Below are 21,821 nucleotides of genomic sequence, written 5' to 3' on the forward strand. Positions count from 1 at the left end.
GAAGGTGGCTCTCAAGATGATGTTCCTCAGTCACTCTGGCAATTACACCAGATTAATGGTGATTTGCAGCTTGGCTGGCACGCAGGGCCACAGGGCAGGAGAGAAACCCAAACGCTGTACTGCACCAACACCTGTCGTAAAACCATAGCCATGGGGAAGGGTGAGGATGCAGACACTTGGGCAAGTATCAAACTCTAATAGCTGCTCCTAACCTAGAGCATTGTAAAGGACAGCGATGAAATACACAGTCACCCTGCAGAAAATATCCAGAGCAGTTGTCATGAGAGCATAGTTATGGTTGCAGCACTTCTTTTGTGGTGTTTGTTCTTTTTAATATACACCACAGGACTGATGTGTCTCCTGTGAGATTATCACCTTCTCTTAGCACCTGTCCTTATTTTTCTCTGCTGCATCCTCAGCAAGAATAGGTACCCGGGGTGCCTACCGCTGCTTCAGTGCACATTAGCTCCCTGGACTGTAAAATATGTCCGGAAGGTTTGGGAATACAATTCCAATGGCAATTGTAGAGATGCCTAATGACACAAATCAGCTGTTTGCCTTGGCACATTTCATAGAAGAGGTTCCCACCAGCTCTGCTCAAGGAAAATTATCTTCCACTGTTCCTCCTCCTGTTACGAACACTGCTGATGGTTAAGCTTAGATTTTAAATTTACACTTTTGCCCCTTGAGGTGTAATGTATCAGTTGAGTGCCTCACTAAGGTCCTCATCCTTCACAGCTCTTCCTTGGTTCTTCTTCTGTGCTAGCCCTAAACCCCATATACCACAGCCACTGATTCTAGACACGGATGAAAAAACTTATGCCTGTCTAGTATCAAAACACATGACCGCACAGCTAATTTTCAGTAAGATTAATCACAAATAGGAGGAAAAAATTAAAGCAAAAATTGTTTTAGGATGGTGACAGATCAAGAGGACTCCAGCTGTTAAGGTTACCCAAAGGTGAATGTCGACACAAGCCCACAGGTACTGAGCAAGGAGATGTCCAGCAGACAAGATGTAATAAAACTGTCTCAGGGAAGCCGACTCATTAAAAGATTGTAGTGTCCAACCTTATCTATGGCAGCACGTTGCCTCCCAGCTATGAATGTTCAAGTGTTTATAAAAATCTGACAAGGTATCTGCAAGAAATTTAATACAACTTATTTTGCGGGAAAAAAAAACTTGTTAATGCTTGCTTCGGCTGGGAAAACAGTTGAGAATTGCATTGGCAAAACTGCTGAGCCCTAAGGAAAAGGGACTATTCTAGCTAGAAAGACTCTTTTTGTTCTAGGCTAATCATAATGCAAGAACATTAGTATTCCACACATTAGTAGTTAAAGTTCAGTCAATTTAGACCAAAAAAACTGTTTGGGTATAACAATAATTAACTATTAAATTCAACAGGTCACTTGTCCATCCCTGAAGCACTCGACTGAGATCTCTCAGGAATGTGGCATGTTCAGAGGTGGTAGAAAGCAAACTCAGGTCTACTAATGTACTCGGGTGGAGATCCAGGACCCCCATTATTTCTTTTAGCAGAGCAATCCAGGAAAGTGTTTCTAAAGGAAGTAGTGCAAGTGTACAACATAAAGAAGAGAAAAAAAATCCAGGCACTCTGTCTCTTCTGGACAGAAATTGAAGGGATAATTCTATTCTGCTGCAATAAACTAACCAAGCAGATGTTTCAGATAATTAGTATTAGAGTCAATTTTTTCTAGCAGCTGTTTTCCTTGTGACAGACAAGCAGTATATCTGCTTCCTCAGCCTGGACAAACTCTTCCAACAGGATGTCTAAGATGTGATCAAGACACGTGATTGCATTTGCATAATTTTTTTATATATATATCCAAAAGCTTTAAAGCATCCGCTTGAATATTGATAACTGCAAAAGCACGTGCATAAGGTTACTTGGGTCTCCAGATACACACTTAGTGAGTTATATTTTCAGAGCTTTGCTACCTTTAGCACCTAAGCTAGAGCGGGCAAAAGCTGACTGGAAAGACCAGAATGTTTCCCAAATATTAATATTTTTCCTTTTTGCAGGGAATTTTAAGACTTCCCTTGCCATAATTCTATATGCTCAAGTATTTTAGGAGACACCACTCTATTTTCACCTGTTGAAAAGTCTGTTAGATTGTCCGTCCTGTTTACAGCGCACTACAGCATCCACCTGGAGCAAAGCATCTGTCTAGCCACGCTAATTGAATTAGTCTGCAAATCTACCCATCAAGAGACAGAGATCTTTCTAGCTTTCTAACTTCAGAATTTTATAGCAGAGGTCCCTAAATAAAAATGTTAGGAAGGAGATGACCACTTCTGTAGTCTGAAGAGATTTCAAGAAAATGAGCTTTTTGGGGTTTGTTTTGGTGGCAGAACCAGTTATTCCTGGATGGAAAACACACCTTATGAACGGGCAGAACTCTGTACAGGTGAACCAGTTTTTCATGACCTCATGCAAAAACCTTGGCATCTGAGGCCTCAGGTAGCTTCTAACGTGCATCTTGTGAGGTGCACAATGTCTGAAAGACTAATATGTGTCTCATTAAAATTTAGACCACTCAGCTACAAGCACCAGGCTGTTCTCTGCACTAGTTGTGTGATAACGCTGCCTGAGGCCATCAGTGTTGGAGACTTCGTGCCTGGACTATTGACACCTGTTGATGTGGCCCAGACGGGCTGGAAAAGCTGTGGCAAGCCAAAGTTCAGCTGGGGAGGGAGCTGTTGGCAGCTGATGAGCAAAGGGCAACAGCTGAGCGTGCCAGGTCTCTCACATTCCTGTCCGGCAGTGGTCTGCCCTTCTGCTGGGGCAATGAGCACCATCTGGTCTTGGTAAAGAGTCATCAGCATGGGTGGAGGCTCTGCTCCAGATTAGTTTTCAGAGCTGTATGAGTGGCAGTCACATTTAAAAAGGCCCAAATAAAAAGCTCCCAAACAACGGTGGTATTTAAGAAGAACTCAGAAAAAGACCTGGGAGAGAAAAAAGGGGCTTATTTAAAACTAGTTCCCTTGTCTTTCTGGTGTGACTGGTGATGACTGGGCTGTGCCTTGAAAAATTAGTGTTCTCAAGTTTCATTTGCAGAGGTAGCATCCTTTGGAAGCCTCAACCGCCTGTGAAAGTGAAATTTACGAACCAAAGCAGAGTTGTTTTTGCAAAATGTAACCGGTGCTTCCTCCAAAAATGTTCCTGTCAAAGGCCATAGCCATCCCAGTAGGAACAGACAGAGCTTCACTGGAAGTTTCCTAGGTAAGGAGGGAGGCAGCAGCCCCCGGCGCGGGTCCAGCCGTGAGCCGGAGGAGCGCGGCAGGTCAGGTTTAGCGGTTACGCCGCCGAGGAACGCGATCTGTAACCGTAGAAGTGATGGTGAGCGGTTTTTACAAGCACTGTCTCTTGAAACTCGAACTCGAGGTGGGGGTGACAAGGAAAGGCACCGCCAGGAGGACACGTGGCCGGGGACACCGGCGCAGAGGCGCTCGCCCCGGGGCCAGCGGCACGGCCACGCACGACGCCCCCCACCCGCCGCCCCTTTGCTGCTCTATTTCTCGGAACATGCGGTTTTTCCAGGGGCGCCCTCGGCCCCGCAGAAAGGGGCGCCGGCCCGCCACCGGGGCGCCCGGGCGGGGGGGGGGGGCGCTGCCGGGGGGCGCCGTGCCCTCAGCCTGCCCCTGCCCCGGCTCCGCGGAGGGAGGCGCCGGCGCGGGGGGCAGCCGGGGGGTGCGGCGGCCCCCGGAGCCGCCCCGCGCGTATCCCGGGACGGGGCCGCCCCGCCCGCCGCGGAGCCTCCGCGGCGCCAGCCCCGCGCCTTCCCCCGCCCCTCGCCGGCGGGGGCGCGGATCCGGCCTGCGCGGGGCCGGCGGAGCGAGGGAGCGCGGCAGGGCGAGGGGAGGGGAGACGGGAGGAGGCGGCGGCGAGCGGCGGCGAGCTGGCCATGGCAGCAGCCCGCGGGCGGAGAGGCGGCCGCCGCGGGCTGCCGCTGTGATTGGCACCCCGGGGCGGAGGACGGCGCGGAGCAGCCGCGGGGCCCGCCATCCCGCGGCGGCGGGGCCCGGGAGGATGCCGGGGAAGCGGGGCTCGGCGGGCGGCGGCGGCGGCGGCAGCGAGCTCCCGGGGGCCGGCGCGGCGCGGCAGCGGAGGCGGCGGAGGAAGGTCTCCTGCTTCTCCAGCATCCAGCTCTTCCTGGTGTCCGAGTGCGCGCTGATGCTGGCCCAGGGCACGGTGGGCGCCTACCTGGTGAGTGCAGCCGGCCCGCGGTGCGGTGCCTGCCCAGCCCCGCGGGGGGCTGAGCCGCTGCCGGGCGGGGGGCGCCGCGCCCGGGGATGCGCGGCAGAAGTGGAGGGGAAGTTTCCTCGCAGCCGGGGCAGCCCCCCCCTCCCCCCTTCCTCCGGTGGGTTTCCAGCAGCCCAGCGTTTCGCGGCTGAAATGACTCAGCAGCTCCGGGGGTGCCCTCCTGCCGCCCCCCGCCCGGTAACTTCAGCCGCCGGCCCCCCGCGCCCCGCCGGGTGGGCTCATCGCTGCCGCTCGCATCCGAGCTGGCCGCTAACTCGGATCAAACGCCAGCCCTCTCGGTTTGCGCTCAGTGAGTACCAAGATAATCTAGGGAGGCGTTTGCATCATGCCTCCCGCGTCCCTAATTTTCCTTGCTCTCCTCAAGTGATTCGGCCGTGTTAAGCCCAGCGGCCCCGTAAGCCCTGGTGCTGGGTAGGGAACGGTCGGAAGAAGGCTTTGCACTGAATCTGCACAGGGAGCTTGGTGTCAGAGGCAGAACTGTAGTAGAAGAGTTGGAAAGATGTCCGTACGGCTGGGCTTGTGCCTTTCAGTATACGCCGAGAGGCAGCCTGTGCAAATGAAGTGTTCTTCTTCCAGCAGATGCAAGTGTATAGTTGATTTAAATTTCTCAAAATAGCTTGCCGGATTTGAGAATTATAGTTTCCATGGAAAAGAAATGTATTCATAATCTCTGAGGCTTTTTGAGGCCATACACGTAACATACAGCAAGTGTAACATCTCGGCGTTTGGTACTTGTGTTTGGTATTTAGTGCTGCTCCTCTCTCACATGCTCAAACTACTTATGCAGATTTGTACTGAATATGATCTGTAATTTTTAAGGTATGTGGCATGGTTAGTATTCCCTATTAATATAACATGGAAATTAGCAGTTACCTCCATATAATAAAACATGTAAGTTTAGTTTGAAACATATTTGTAATTCCAAAGGAAACTACATCACATCTGTTGAGATAAATTCAGCAGCGCTGTACCCTGGGAATATATAGGTGGGGGTCACTTAATTTGTAGGAGCCAGATGGGGACATGCCTCTTCTATGTGAGTAACACCTTAGTAAGTAAATAACGTTGTTTCCTATGAGCTACTTGCAAAATGAGCTGTCAGCGTGAATGAGTGGGGGTAAACCTCTGTCAAAGTAATGGCCAAGGAAGAGCCTGCTGAGTTGGTGTCGCCTGGTGGGCACCGGTATGCTGGAAACGTATAGATCTGGCTAGAGGTGTGTGTACTGGCACGCTTCGCTACAGTGTCTGAGCGTAGGATCAGCAGTAATAGTCTCTAGTGTGGCATTTTCCTCAAACTCCTCTGCACTGCTCTCTCCTTGCCAGTTTAGCATTTCTTTCCTGTTTTTCCCCAGCTCCCGTGGCGTGCTCTGTACCGGAGTAGCACACTAGCTCCTTTGGAGAGTTTCACGCATCCCAGCCCCACTGGCTGGAAAACAGGGCTGCGGTCCCTATTCTGAGTCCTGCCTTCCTCCTCAGAGGGGTTAATTCAGCTGGGGTGCAGCTTTCTCCCTCCCCTGCCCTTCTCCAGGACTGTATTCTGACCAGCATGGCACTGTGCCCCATGGCCAGGCAGATCCACAACCAGTAAGAGACAACTGGTCAGTGAGGGGAAGAAAAAAAGAAAACTAAACTCAAAACAATCCTCAGCATGCATAAGCAGTGGCCCAGCTGCACTGGGCAAGTGTTCCTCCGTTCCCTGTATAATTTATCTGCCATCATTGTAAATGCCACGCAGCTCTTCATACAACGAGCAGATGCAAATGTGGAATTATCTTTGGAGGGTAAATGTGTGCTTAAAGCGAATGTGGATGAGTGCTGTGCTTACAGGTGTCATGGGGGAGCGAGAGCTGGAGCAGGAAAGATGCTCGATGGAAAGCGTGGAGGACCTAATAGGTTTTGCAGACTGAGTGTCCTGTGGGGCCAAGTGCTGATCTCGGGTGCTGTGTTGGGGTGAGATCAGTGGAGGCACTGCAGAGTTGCCCAGGTGTGACTGCAAGTGGATGTTCATTTACTCAGGCTCTTGGGATGCACAGGAGCTGTTGGGCTCGGCGGTGGTGTGCCGGGCTGCTTCCCGAGGGACAAATTAGCGGGCGAGACAAAGCAGAGAGCAAACAGGCAGGCAGACAAATAGGGAGATGCTGCGGAGGACAGCCACAGTGTGTAGTTCTGGGCAGTTGAATAAACTACTAATTTTAGCCTGTCAGCAGTGAGCAAGTACTGTATTCATACTTCTGCTTTGCTTGGCCACATGTGTGACTTTCCCTAGTTATTTGTAACTCAGGAAGAGAAACCTTTTTTTGCCTTATACGGCGACAAGTTGGTTTCCTCGGTTTTTGTCTGCCATGCACAGGGAGACCATGAGGGCAAAAACTCAGCTTGTTAAGAAAACAAGGCAGGGGCTTGGCTTCTTAGGAGTGATTGAAGAGCTCGGTTTTGATGGGGCTTGGCTTTCATGTCAGTACATTCAGAAGTGGATACTATTATTTCTTTTTAGAGATGTAAAAACTTCTTTTTTCCATGTTCACTGTACAATAAACGAGCAGCGCCCACTTGAATATATGTACAAAGTATACATTCATTCATTATGTGGTTTTGAAGCAAAGCTCATTCACTTTTATTTGTTCATAAAACATTGTGCTTGCCAACAGGGCTTTATAAATAATAAATGCTGATAAAAATCTATAAAGTCCAATTCTTTTCCCACAGAACTCAGCAGTGGAAATACCCCAGGATGCCAACAGTGGATGTCTATAGTTAATTAGGACGATGTCTCTGAGGTTCTTGTGTGAAGTTTTAGGGAGTGTTTGATCAATGTCACGTTCCAAAATATTTGTCAGTTACTGTGCTTGCTGTTCGCAAAATGCACGTGTTCCAAAATGACTTGGTGCCATATCCTGCATAGTTTATGCAAATGCAAGCCTGCGCTGCTGCCTTAATTTCTGGGGCTGCTGAATACACCCTATTATTTGCATATTCTTGCAAAGTTTTGTGTATGCATTTATTGGTTTCATCTAATTACTACTGCGTGCTTTTGGAAACTTGAATTTCCCAGCAACTGCAGTGGCAGCGGGAAAAATGCTGCCTGTACTCTGCAGGCATTCCTGCTGCAGAAGTTACTCAGGGTTTTTGCAGCAACTTTTAAAAGCCCAGATGATTTCCACCCCCAGTTGCTCTCCTGCAGCGTAGGTCCATGGATTAAAGAGCCGAGCGTTACTGATGCAGATGGCACGAGGAGGGAAAGGCTGGAACCTCTGTTTTCCAGCTGGAGCCTTGTGCCTTTCAGGCAAATGCAGCAGTGTGATCAGTCATGCTGGCCGTGCAGCGATGAGGATTTCGATAAGGCTGATTCACATACCTTGGCAACACTCCCCTCCCTGTCCATCCCCCCCACCCCCTGAATTCCTACGTGCATTATATTTTGGAGTATTTTAACTGGTAATAACGTTCCAAGCGCTCCTGACAGTTTATCGCCGAGGCATTTCCTCACCCTGCCAGTCAAATCTTTTGCCTAGCCAGTGGTGAAATGCCTGCTTTAGCAGAAGGCAAAGAGCTCGCGGTTTGACAGCTACAGTTTGTGGAGCAGGAGCGCAATTTCATTTTCTCTCCCTAGCCTTTAGCCTCGACTTGCTCCGGTTCGAACTGACCTAGTTGCAAGCATCCAACATCTGCCAAAGTCATGGGCTTCTTTAGATAAAGGGCATGCATATGGGAAGCGCGCTGAGAAACAGTTATTTGGTGTGCTCCAGATAGCTGTTTTTACAGAGCTTTACTGAGATGTCTCTGTTTGCTGCAGCTTTGAATGCAGCTATTCATGTGTTTTATCAAGTGATGGAGGATGACTGGCCTAAGCATGAGATGGAAAGGAAAATAATTGGACCCTCCCAAGGAGGGTGCATCGGTGTTTGCATGGGAATGAATGCCAAATTGTTTCTTGTTTTGCTGAATGAAAACTTTTGAACGGCGCTTAACTTCCCAGCTAGAGCTTTGCCGGTGCAGCAGTGTTTGACTGCAGCTTGCAAAAGCCCTCTTAACCTATCTGCAGTAAAAATAGTACTGGGTGAGTCCAGGTGAGACTGTGTGTGTGTATGTGGTCTCTGAGACAGCCTCCTTCTGTTCAGTTTTATCACTGCTGGGATATTAATGAAAACTTTTAAATTCCTTATTCAGGGGAAAAAAAAAAAAAAGGTATAAAAGGTAAATACAGAAGTTAATCTTCAAAGGATTCCTGCTGGAACTAACAGAAATAGGGGTCCTGTGAGATGGACACCAGGGAACTAAGGGATTAAAAGCAGAATTTGTCTCTTGGATTTTTAAGTTGCTTTGGTGCACAACCCCTCCCACTCCTGTGTGAAATGTGACAAATACCATACTGTTTTCCTGATGCAGAAAGCAGTTGTCTCCTGTTGTAGTGACCCAGTCAAACCCTACTTGAACCTCTACTCAGTAGAGGGGTCTGCATGGAGGATGTTATTAAAGACAATTTTGACAGGAGTGCCACGGTGCTTCAAAGCTTTCTGTTGTGCTTGGTGCTGTGCTAAAGAATTTGCCCCTGAGTGTTTGCAGTCTGAGTAAACTGGGTGGGAGAAATGTTACAAATGGGGAAACTGAGGCAGAGACTGAGAGCTTGAATCTGTAGCTGAAGCTATTGATAAAGGTTTTGCTTAGTTAACAGCAGCAGAGCCCGAATGGCCTCAGCATGGGCAGAGAAGAGTTTGGCAGGGCAATGAATTCCAGTTTCAGGTGTTTCAGTCCGATGACTTAACTGCAAGAACAGTTTTTCCCCTTGAATTTATTATAGTTTTTATTAAAGTATTTATTTTCCTAGAATAAGAATCGGCTTTTAAATACTGCTGTCTTTTTTTTCTTTTTTTCTTTCCATTCTCAGCCCTCAGCAGTGCTGAGTAATAAATTAGCTGTAATGCTCATAATTTATTTGTCACCGGGGTATTTAAGGGGGGGAAAAAAAACCATGGAGTGAAAATAAATGTTTTAGTGGGGATGAAGATTGCCAAGCATTGGCTGGTTATTGCTTACAGTTCATTTTCCCTTAATATATCTTAGCTGACAATGTTATTTCTGGAAAGTTGTTTCTAGTATGCCTTTCCCATTAGAGAATATTGTCTGTTTTGCAGCTGAGTTGCACAGAAAGTTATGCTAAACTAGCTCTTTTGACTATATTAATATTTCTTCTCAAAGAAGCCTTTTGGTGTTCAGGGGTCCCTGACTCCAGGGTGGAGGAGAAACCAGATCCAGCTCTGGGTTCTGATGCCTGGTTTAGTCCTGTGGGGCTTCAGTCAGGACTGTGGCATTGGCTCATTAGCATCAAAACGGCATATAAATAAGAGGAAACTTAATTCTGATCCAGGTGTAGGCTGGATTTTTGAGTACCAGGAAGGCTTGTAGGTAACTGGCATTTATACTTTAAAGTTTTCTTTTATCTGCTATTAATAGATGAAATGGTGTAGAGATAACATGTTTAACTCTTTACATTATATACTGTGTGCCATTTGCAGAGTAAATCCAGACTTGCAGTCTGATGCGTTCTTTGTTAAATGCTTTTAAAGGCAAAATGCACTTGATGGGTGAGTGTGTGGACTAATTGATTTTAGTGTTTAATTTTAAAACTATTTTTAGTGGAAAGTTTGGCAGTTCTTCCTTTTGTCTGTAAGGGCCAAGCAATGTTTGTAAGCCCTGAAAGAAAGAGCAGCCTGTTAGAAATGTTATGGTCCGTTGTAAAACCAATGTCTCATTTCTTTTGGCCAGCCTTCGCTTCCAAAACCCCTTTAGCATTTGCTGTTTGACTATGTGACGACTAGCTCTCTGAGTTTTAATGGCCTGCAGTATTAATGCAGCTGAGGTTTAAAGGGATCTTGAATTAAATCAGAGATTACATTGGTCTGAAGGTCTGTGTTCTTAGTAGTTTTATGCAGTGTGACTCTTTAACTTGTAACGTAGCCCCTGTCCCACGGAGGGCTCAGCTGAACTGTGATCCCTCCTCTTCTCTGCAAGGCAGGGCAGATACTCCCCGTTTCCCAAAGAGGGGTGTCTCTCGGGTTGCATGGGCTTTCTTTTCCCTTACTCTTAGGGTATTGTAAAGAACCAAAAGCCAGCTTCTGTTCTGCTACAGCAGTGTAAACTTATTGATTCGAAAGAGTTACTCTGCAATTCATCAGGAAGAATTTGTCCTCTGTGTATAATAATCCTTACTTGTATACTCCTTGGTCTGTAGTTATTCCTTCGTGGTAGCAAGATTAAACAATGGCATACTATTTAGGGGGTGAGGTTGCAGCTTGGATGAATTAGTGTAGCTTTGTCTTCTGATTGACACCAGATGAAGCTGCAAAGTGATTTATTTTAAGCATCATCCAAGGAAATTTAAATAAACACATGATAATACTTTGTGTAGGAACTCCTTTAAGTGTACCAGTGAGGTTTTGAAGAATTCATTTTTCCTATCGCATAGAAAAATGGGCCACTGATTTTGATGTACAAGGTTTCATTATAACTCTGCCGCAAAACCAGGACTAGAACCCCAAGAGTCCCGTCTCCAGGTCACCTTGGAGCAACCATTAGACTCTGTCTCTTTGTAGATGCATACTGCAATGCAAATAGCGTTGCCGGCTCCACTAAGGAGAGATTTCACACTGCCACACTTCATAAACTGTCAATACAATCTATAGTGATAGCAAGCTGTTTAGGGAGTTCCTGGAGTGTCTGGCACTTTTTCCCGTTGGTGCTGGGAGGGCTCTGCCCTGTTACGGGAAGCGTTCTGTAATGCTTAGTGAGATGGTCCCTGCATCCGAGATATTTCGGTTTGAGTGGATGGATCAAAGCATGCAGAAAAGGAACTGCTCCTTTTTTCCCAGATTTTAAGCGGAGATGCAGTTGTAATCGTGTAGGGATGAAGATCTGCGGCACAGGTAGGACTGGATCTGCCCCTCTTCACTTAGCAAACCTAGGAAAGACCTCAGAACAAAAATCAGATTTCTTAAGCTCTCAGTTAGCAGCTTTCCCCTTTCCAGCATTATTATAAATGTGATGTGCTTCTGCATTTTGATACCCAAATCTTCCTTCCTGATGTGCAGAAGGCAGGTCCCCTCCTGCTGCTGTTGCACAGTGCCTATTGCATTGAAGTTGAAGATCTTTTACTGGGGCTCGTATTGCAGCAGTGCCTGAACATACTCGGTAATTTTAGATGACTACTTGTAGCATAAAAGCAAAATCTTTATTTCAGGATTGCTTGAATATTTATCATCATTGTTGTTTATTTTCTATGGTTCAAGAAGAAAAGCAATTTGCTTTGATTTGTTTTTTGCTTTTTCTCTCTGCTGCTCCTCCCTTCATAGTATCCTTTCTCCTCACCACGCAGCTAGCTCATTTCCCTATGTTTCTTTAACACCTTTATCTTGTTGGTGTCTGCAGCTATCACATGGATGATTTTTGCATGTTTGCAGGCCCAGTGACTTTTAGATAAGTGGCTGTGAGGGCAGGTGTGGAAGCACAGAAGTTGTTTTTCCATGCTACGTAATGATCTATTTTCTGGGCAAGGATTGCTGTAATTGTCATATTTTTCATATTTAAATGTCCTTTTAAAACACTTACTGTGCCATTCACCTGTATAATTCATAATGCTTTAGTTTACTGAAAGTGGAAAAAGACTTAAAATTCAGTTTATGGTAATCCATAAACCGACAGTGAAGTTCTTGAAGGAACCCGGATAATTCAGTTGTATTGAGGTCTTCGTGACTCACCCAGCATTATGGCTTCTGAAGCAACAATGCAGATTTGCTTTCAAGTGGGGTTTTTTTTGTGCTTTGATGTTTGCATCTGAATCCAGCATTTCCTCTATTATTTTTTTTCCTAATAAAAAGGCAACTACAAACCCTACCACAAAGAAACTGAAAGAAGCTTGGCTGTTTGGGAAGAGTTGTGGGGTGTGGGTGTGGAACAATACAGAAACCTTTCACTTTTCATTTTTTAAATGTATATTCCCCCCACCCCAAGTTGGTTTTTTTGCTGAACTGAAATCAGCACCAAATCAATGAGATCAATATGTAAGAAACAGCATTGAAGTGTATGTTGTATATGTGTATTTTAAAGTGATAGTTAACATTCTACTACCTGAAGAATCTAATCAAGTGATGTGGAATTGCTTTACAGTCAAGGTGCCAGGTAGCGGTGCCTTCTGTGTTCCTAAATCAGATACATAAATTTATAGAATAATTTAAGGTGAAAAGTAAGTATTTTTCCTGGAATCTGCTTGTAACCTGTATTAGATGAAGCTTTTCCAGCTGAAAGCTGTTGGGAGCACCCACGTTCAAGTGTGGGATGGGCAGAGGATAGCAGTGATGAGTATGTTTGCCATAGCAGGACAGAGTTCTGAGTTTTCTATAGTTTCAGATTGGTTTCATCCCTTTAATTCTCCAGTGGGATAACAGGGAGTGAGAAAACACCATAGCTTCATAGGACTGCAGCCCACAGTGTTAAACAATGAATGGTCTTTGTTTTCTCCGGTAGAACTTCAACAGGAAGAGCTGCAGAAATGGTGTTTTGGAGTTCTTGTTTTGTGTTTCTGAAAAGGAGGATGTGAAAGAGCTGCTGCCTCCTTCCACTTCTCTCCTTAGTTTTGTGCAGACATAGTTTGGCACATCATTAGCAGTAGATCAGAGAGTTGCTTGGGAGTGTTCGGATGCTGGAGTGTGGGCCAAACCTCACGCTTTGCCTTGGAGGGAAACTCTGAGAGGCTGCAGGAGGACCGACATGTGCCTTGCTTGATACAGTAGCAGGGCAAGTTTCCTGCACCTCTGAGTAACACCAGACCTTTATGTACAGACACACAGGTCAATACTGAGAAATGTCAAGGGAGAAGAGGAACAGCATTAGAAGGTTCCAAAAGAGAAGCTAAAAACACTGACTAAAAGAAACTTACTTTGAAAAATTTGAAGGAGGAATGCCCCCAGTGGTGTCCTGCTGCTTGTTGTGCTGTGCTAATGACTTTCATCTGCTGGAAACATGCTTACTACTCATCCTGACATGGTTTGCGTGTTACATGTTGTATTGAGATGCCAAATTATGAGTTGATTCTTTCTTTTCCCATAACTGGGAAAAGACAGAAAAATAATATATAACTAGGTCCCAATTTTTAAAGAGGAAAACCTTGTATTTAGATTTGCAGGTTTTCAGTCCTGTGCCTTGCTTCTCATAGTTTCTCTGAGCTGCAGGAAGAGCTGTAATTGTCATGGTTTAGTCAAGCTATTTTTGTCAAGTTGTTCTTAACCAAGCAAGGTGGATACTCTTTAAAAGAGAAAAGTTGAAGCTTTAAGTACTGTGCTGGGTTAACTTTGGACTGCAGCCAGACACCCACCCAGCCGCTCTCTCACTCCTCAACAGAGCGGGGGCAGAAAATGAGGTGAAAAGCTCGTAGGTTGAGATAAAGACTAGCAATTACTGTCAGGGGCGAAACAGACTTGACCTGGGGAAAATTAATTTTTATTGACAGTTAAAACAGATTTGAAAGTTTAGAACAAAGGCAAAAATTAAAACATCACCTTCCCCCCATCCCACCCCTTCTTCCCAGGCTCACTGGGAGCATGTCTCCATCGGATGCTCGCTGTGCTCTGCTGGGAGAGCATCCGGCCTCACCCATGAGCTAAAGTAAACCGTAAATTGTGTTTGAGCACTGACATGCCTTTTTGCAGAAACGTTGGCTGGCGCTGGGTAAATGGTTTTCCCTGTGCTGGGATCCTGTCTGCGGCTTGTGGTCAGCCACCGTTTTTTGTGGTGTGCTGCTGGGCAGCAGTTAGGTTCAGCCCAAGGAGAAACACGTGTCTGTGTGATGAAAGCATGGTGATATTCTTTCTGTCCTGCAGGCGCTGTCTGTAAAATTTCATTACTGTGGGGATTAACCTTCCCCATAGCTGATGCCAAGTGCTGCAGTTTGTGTGATGGGCAGAGAAAGCGTTGGGCGTATAGAGCTTTTATGGGAAATAATGGGCAGCATTTTGGGGGCTTACCAGCAAAGGAAAACTGTGGGGTTTGGTTTTGTCTTGTTCAATGTACAGGGCCGAGAGTGGTTAATTACAATGGGCCTTTCAGCCTCTGCATGAGATGCACACTTTGTTTCCTGCTGCCTATGGCTAGTTATAATGCAGGTCCTTATGTCTGAAGTCAGCACAGCTGCTGGCTGAGGGACAGACGCGTTAGCTGAAGGGATGCCTTGTCTAGGGTGCTTGTTTGTGAAGGGTGGTGATGAGTTTTGTATTATCGGTTGGTTTGGGTGATCCTGTAGTTGGTCTTGTCCAAGGTGCTCGGTACAGCGAATGCCCACTGAGCTCGTGTTTTCCAGCTTCAGTTCAAAGAGGGGTGCTTTGGCCCCAAGTTTGTATTTCTGTCATCAAAATGTGTTATCAAAAGCCACATGGCTTACTGGAGCCCTTGGGTCACAGTGTTATGACAAAACCCGTAAGTTGGGTTTTGTCTTCAGTTTCTTCTCTTGCTATGATCTGTGATATTTAATACTCAAAAAAACCCTGTATATCAAGGGAGCTGGCTTGGAGTTACTGAAAAGCTTTCCCGTAGCCTTTGGGATTCAGACATACCAACTTTAAAGAACTGGAGAGCAAAGGCTGAAAAGGGAAAATTTCAAGTATTCCATGGAGCTAGATAAACCAGTCACTTCCAAGAGTTTATTTGCTCAGTTGAGGCCACTTCTGCATTGACAAATCTCTCTGTGAATGAATGGATTCCAGAAACAGCTTGGGAGTTATTTGATGGCTATTGAAGTTAAGCCACGCTAGCAAACCATGTGCTAGAGGCACAGCTTTGTGGGTTTGCTGTCTCATTTGGCGCAACTGTACAAGCTTTCTCAAATGCTGGCCCTACACAGAAGTCCAGTGTTTTCTGTGGATTAGGCTGCATCAAGGCTGCTGTGTTGCTGTTAATCTCAGTGCTAGCTCTTACCAAGAAGGCAGAAGTTTCAAACTTCTTCTTGCTATGTCTTGTGGGAGCATTTGGGGCTTATGGTGTAGACTCTCGTAGCTGAGATGGCATTTATTGATTTGAATCATACAGTTTAATTCAATGCTGGACAAGCACTTTGCCAGAATTTTTATTTTGCCGCCTTATTTTAAATAGATCCCTAATGAATTACTGTAGTTGTGTGTAATGACTTTTGGGAAATACTGGATGCAGCCTCTAGAATGAGTTCTGTGCCATTTTCAAATTGCAAACTCTTGAAGTGTATCTCTGAACAGTTCCCAGGGTCTCTTGCCATTTTCTGAGTTTTCAAGATGCTCCCACATTAATAAGCTGCATGTTTGGTATTCTGTGGGCAGGTATCCAGTGAGCAATTGGTTAGCAGGGTAACAGCTCGGAGGTAAATCTGGATGCAAAGTTCTTTCTGCTTTCACTGCGTTGCTGGACCAGAGGGATGCTGGCAGGAGAAACTGGCTTGTTTTCTTCCAGGACACAAGTTTTTTGTTTCCGCAGGGTCAGGGCTTGAAATCAGTTGATGACTGCATAATTGGGATTTTGAGTCAAGGGAGGGAGAGTCTAGGATGGAGGTGGGAAGACAGAATTTAACTTGTTGGAGGGCTCCTTTTAGGTATGGAGAAAGTCCTTCAAGTGGGGTTGCAGCAAATAGTTATTCCATGGCTCCCTTGAATTGGATTTCTTTCTTGTGGAAGCCACAGCGAGCCTGGGAATCAGTATAAGGCTATAGGGTCTCATGTCTGGATGTTTGGGGTTTTTTCCCAGGCTCTCCTGTAATGTCCAGCTCAATACTTCTGTGTCCCCATCTTCAAAATGACTTGCTCTGAGATGGCATTACTGTTTGGGGGTGTGGTTGGCCAAAATGGACAAAGATGTTCTGCAAATGGCCTGCAGCAAAGTGGGGTCTTCTGGTTTAGTTAACAGTCCCTTTTAGCAGGAATGGAGTGCCTGGTTACTCTGGTGTTGAATTTGATTATTCCAGTGTTGAATTTGACCAAAACATTATGGATTTCTGTTAGGCATCACACTGAGGATTCAAAGTATGGGATCTTTAAGAGATGCACAGAACTTTGCTGCACTGGAAATGCAATTGAAACTAAAATGACCTTTGCTTTCTCCTTTGTTTGCCCCCTATGGTGCATAGTGTATAGATTCAGACACTTTCAATTTGATTCTCAGCATCCTGATTACACTCAGAACTCTTGGTATCCAGACAGCGTCACAAAAAATTAAGTTCATGGAGTGTTTCCAGGAGCCCGTGTCACTGTGTGTTTCCCTGCCCTCTCCCTCGCCCCTGCTGCTCATGCAAGTGAGAGATTAAATGAAGGGGGAACAGCAACTTGTTTCCTCTGAGCCAATACTGGCTAGTCAGAATCTGTTGATGGTGGCATCTTGGCAGAGACAGAGGAACATTCCTGCTACATGGGTAATGTTTTCATGCCAGACTTTTACTTTGCAGCTTGCTGTCCAGAGCTGTCATGTCCAAACTGACTCCTGTCATCAGTCAAGGCTAATGCTTATGCCCAGAGAAACAGTTTTTATTTGCATTTGGACAATGCGACATGTGGCAGACTTGGGAGAGGACAGCTTTGCCTGTGAACTAATGCTTGTTGGCTGAGGAACAACTGTTCTTTGTATTTTCTGGTGAAGATGCAGACCAGGGATGTTTGGGCTCATGCCTGGCTTGGTTATGGACCTCCCCAGGCCTTCTTCGGGCTTTTTCTCTTCATCAGCAAATGTGCTGCTAGCTGTGGTGTTCTCTGGCTTTGGACACCTTATGGGCTGGGATGATGGGCACTCAGATGCTACAGTGATGGTAACTGGAATGAAAGAGGCGCCCTGGCTTTAGACCCTGAACCAGGTCTGTATCTGCTACTGTAGTAAGTTGAATTAAATGAATTAATGGGCTGATAATTTTGTGTGGTTGCAACCTGTGGTTGCTGTGTGGGGCTTCTCCTTTGACCCTGGGCTATGATGCAGCCTTGTTGCCAGCCTGAATGGTATCGCTGCTTCCTTCACACCTGCCTGAAACCACAGGGATGAAGCATCTAGCCCTTTACTTTTTGAACGTTCTCAGGAAAAGACTTCTTGGGGCTGCTTTGCTTGCTCTTCGCTAGTGGTGGATTTTAAAAGAGCCTGAGGGTGTTATTTTTCAAAGATGCTTTCTGACCCATACTCTCATTGACAGAAGTGACTTACTCCAAGTGTCTCTTTGAAAACGGGACTCTTGTTCCAAAGCCACTAAAGCACTTCTCAAAAATCACCTTCCCTGTTACTGACTGCAGTGGACTGCTTCCGTGGTATCTAGCGTCGTTTAAAGCAGGCCAAATTTAGAGTCCAAATGTTATGTGCCTGGCTAATAAACTGTATTATAATTAGTACCTTGGGGAGGCAGGAACCAGGGAGAAGCTGAGTATAAAGAGAATAAAAATTAATGTAGAAGCTGTCTGTGAAGGATGGGTGAAGAACTGTGGAAGGAGATTAAAACATGGGATTTGAAACAGCTGAGGAAGGTATGTGTGATGGGAAGAAAATGGGCATGGAGTTGTGAGGAAAACTTTAATAAGCTTGGGTTAAAGAAGACAAAAGTTCTAGCATAGCAGGTAGTAAGACTGGGTGAAGAATGATCTTTCCAGCAGTCAAACCCTCTCTGTTAAATGTAACCTGCGGACAGGCTCATGCAGGTGCCAGTTTTCCAGCTTCCTCCATGCAAACTGGACTAGTTTTATTCCTCTTCTCCGTCACATGTCCACTAGCATCATCTCCCAGTTTCAGAAACTCATGTTCAGGGGCTGCATGGGCCACTTTGCTGAAATATCAGGGGCTTTGTTTTGTTTGGTTTCATGCATAATGGCTTTCATTTCCCTATGCTTGCTGTGTATCTCCCAGTGAAGCTTACATTTGCTTTGAGTAATCTAAGGTCACAGATTCCCACTGGAGGTGGGAATACTGCAGCCATGTGTGCAGCTCTTGTCCTTGCTTTCTGTCATGCACCTGTGAAATCAGGGTTAAGGGAAACGAGAGGATGGGAAAGTACGAGGAGAAAAGAGAGAGCGCTCATGCTGGCTGCACTAACCCGTTGGTTAGTGAATGGCTCTGGCTTGGTGTTGAACACTGAATGCAAAACCATTCCCGCTCTGCCGTGCCTGAATTCTGGATTCCTCCCAAAATTTGGTGTGCCCCTGCTGTAGGAGCAGTGGTCCTCCATGGGAACTTTCCCTGTCGTGCTGTCACTCGCGTCAGGCTCTGGTAGATAAGTGGAAGAGGTGCTGACTTCTGTTTTCCTTGCACGTGCTCATTGAATTTTTGCCGGGTCTGGTGATCCTACAGTGAGGGGATTCTGTCAGCTGCTGTTTGATGCCTGTCTCTGACACAAGTTATTGTTAATCCTTGCAGGCACAGAGGTGAAATTCAGCATCTGTATGTACAGCCTCAGCAGATGCATTTGTTCATTGGCTTTTTGATAGCTCACTTCATAGTGAATCCCAAGGAACAGAGCTCCCATCATCTGGTGAGACATCTCGTTGCTTGTATCACCATTTTACAGGGAACACATTGAAACGAGTGAGATTTTGATAAGTCTGCAAGTTCTAGCTAGATCTCCCATTTATTTTTTCTTTAAGACTTTTTTTATTCCCTACATGGTATTTTGTGTGTGTTATTTTAAAAGACACTTGTAAGTTGCCTTCTGTTCGGGAGGAAAGGGGCTTGCTACCTTTGAGAAGTGGCAAAATGGGGAGATGATCTGATGATACGTGACATAAAGTTGCGTGGCTTATGTTGTGCTCGGGACTGCCAAACTTATGCAAATGTCCCAAGTCTGCCCTTTTTGACTTCCACCTCCCATTTTTCACCCAGGAAATGCTCAGGTAATAACCACGTTCTCACCTGGAAAGAGATTTGAGATCACCTTCCAGCCGTGACTTGTTGTCTGTTTGCACCATGAACCCCCTGTGCTCACCTTCCAACCTGCCCAGTTCTTCCAACGGGAACTTTGGCAGCAGCCGGCATGCAGCTCCCGTTTGTACCCTTGGCTCTGCACAGAGACAACGTGAAAGGAGAGATGAGTCGCTTGTGAACAGCTATGTGGGAGGGTGTTACTTAGCAAATAAGCAGGATGACACGGACAGCTCTTGTGTGGGCTGCAGGGTGTGAGATGGGGATAAGCAAGCAGCCCATGTGGCTTTGGGACAAGCTTGGGGTGTTGCTAGTTAGGTGCTAGAGACACCCTAAGTCCACCTGCAGATGCTTACGGTAATTTGGTGTTTCTTTTATGGGTTGTTGCAAGGTGCTGTGGATTGACAACACAATGTGGCCGTTTTGTTGGTTCCCTTCTAAATGGCTTCCTTTTTCCCAAGGCTTACTAAATTAAAGCATTTCATGTACTGGTTGATGAGAAATGCCTCTAACTTTTCCCTAAGCTGAGTTCCCGTTTGCTGTAGCCAGGCCTCCTTGCTGCTGGGTAGGGAGTGAAGCACGAGAGATATCAGCAGAGCCAGAGCAGATGAGGAGAAAAGCAGCAGGACTTGTCAGAAAACCTCCTCTCTCAGTATATAGCCTTTATATAATCACCGTTGTCCTCCAACCGTGAAAACTGAATTCAGCTTCCATCAAAGCTTTTATTAATGCTGCTTCAGAGTGTCCTGCCTGTGTCACTCCTGCCCTGGTTCATGCCTGGCAGCTGGGAAGGCTGCTGCAGCCTGCGCTGTGGGTCTCTCTTCTTGATCTGCACTGTGGCATAACTCGGATGCAACCCTTAGCCCTGAATTCAACTGTGTCTCCTGATCATAAATAAGATAACATGAAGTCCTTCACATGACAGGTTTGCTTGTCGGGCTTCCATTACGGTGTCTGCTGTGGTGAGTAGCCCTGTTTATTGTACAACGCCGCCTCTGCAGGTGTAAAAACATTGTGTTAAGAAATATTTTATTAGATAAAAAAGCAAACTGGTATTGTTCTGGGGAGGTGGAAAAGTGAGGGTGTTGCAGTGTGACAGCTTGGGATCCTGCTTCTCCGGTGTTTTGATAGTGCATAGGAAAGGGCTTTTTTTCTGTTAAGTCTTCTAGAGACATGAGTTTCATCTCCTGTTCTCCACTGGAACTGAACCCGGGGTGATGGTGCCCTGTTTGCAGAGTCCCGGACCCACATATGAATCTGTTTCCAGTCTTGTATGTGGCCAAGAGTGCCTTTGATGCAGTAGGAGCCTACGTTTGAGTTGTTATATACAGTTTAAATTGATCTTTATCTGGCTTTGTACACCTACTTGCCAGCCACAGGAAAAACAGGAGATTCATCTCTGAATGTGTCAGATGCTCTGGCTGCTTTCCCTTGGCTGTTTACTTTGACAGAGCTGAGTGGCTGCCCCTGCTCACAAGCCCCTGCTGCTGCACGCTTATTCCACATGGAATTCTTCATCTTCTGGGTTTGAAATGTGCCGGCAGCACTGTTCTGTGCTATGGCTTTTTAAGCACACAAAGATGCAGTTACAGGGTTGAGGTCTGTACTACTTTGCATGCTCATGGTGCATTGTTTTCCTGCCAGTGAAAATGACATAACATGCAAAAAAATAAATGAGGATTCAAATATCCATGAGCTTTTTCCATGAAAATACATAACATGCAAAAAATAAATAAGGATTCAAATATCCATGAGAAATGTGTGCTACTAAAGAGCAGTGCAGACTACAAATGGATTCTGGCACTGGATGTGTTTATGTAGATACCTTGTCGGAGACGGAAGTGTCAGTATCGTGTGCCTTCACACAGTGAGGTGAATCTTGAACAGCAGACTTGGAGGCAGAAACCTTGCATGGACACTCAGTCCGCGGTTGTGATAATACCACCGTAGGCTGGGACTTCAAAAGGTTAAAAAAAAAAAAAAAAAAAAAAAGCAGATCTCAGCGGTGATGCACATCTGTTTCAGAGCGGCAGAAAAAGCCTTTCAAGTTTTGCGAGGATGTTCACGGTGGCCTGGTGCTCTGTACCTGGCTCTATTTTGAGCTGTTGGTGACTCACGCTAGCTTTCCATGATGGATGTGAGGGGGTAGTTGCAAGTAACACCCCTGACAAGGATCTTTTTGTTCACACCTCTCGAAATGGAGCAGTGCTCCTTCTCTTCCTCAGAGGAGGCAGGGAAGGGGGTCAGTCCCTTGTGTCTCGTGCAGGATCCTTAGGAAGCAAATGCGGAAGATAGCAGCCCGGTTGCATGTGCTAGAACAATTCCCTGGATTAGAGCTTTGGGTTTGATGTTGCATATTTGATCAGTATGGATCCCAGTTTCACTACAGTAGTGGAAAATAACACTCGTTTAACTTGGCTGTTGCTGCATGTGCTGCATAACACCAAGGCGTGTGACTTTTTTTCTGTTTAAGCTATTTTGAAACAAACTGTGGCTTTGCACTGGTATATCAACTCCTGACCAAACAGGATATCTTCTGTGGGTGCTGGCTGCTCTTTGCTCCGTTTGCAGCGTGCAGCAGTGCACAGCATTGCTGTCTTTGTGGCATAGCTGCGTAACCCAGCAAAGGACTACGCAGGTACACGTGCT

At 46.1% G+C, this 21,821-nt stretch overlaps 1 protein-coding gene across 2 annotated transcripts in view; it reads left to right on the top strand.

The window, feature by feature from the left end:
• The first annotated feature begins 2,097 nt into the window (after positions 1–2,097).
• SLCO3A1 (solute carrier organic anion transporter family member 3A1) overlaps positions 2,098–21,821 on the top strand; it is a 152,705-nt gene continuing 132,981 nt past the window's right edge. The window contains exon 1 of one of the 2 annotated variants that reach the window (XM_056346863.1): positions 2,098–3,245. Coding sequence is in view for 1 of the 2 variants with exons in the window: in XM_056346862.1 (XP_056202837.1) it covers positions 4,053–4,229 (177 nt within the window). In the remaining variant the exon portion in view is untranslated. Of the gene's footprint in view, positions 3,246–3,627; positions 4,230–21,821 lie in introns of those variants that run through there. The other variant, XM_056346862.1, reaches the window with a different exon arrangement.

Source organism: Falco biarmicus, chromosome 7 (assembly GCF_023638135.1).
Source record: "Falco biarmicus isolate bFalBia1 chromosome 7, bFalBia1.pri, whole genome shotgun sequence".
Taxonomy (NCBI): Eukaryota; Metazoa; Chordata; class Aves; order Falconiformes; family Falconidae; genus Falco; species Falco biarmicus.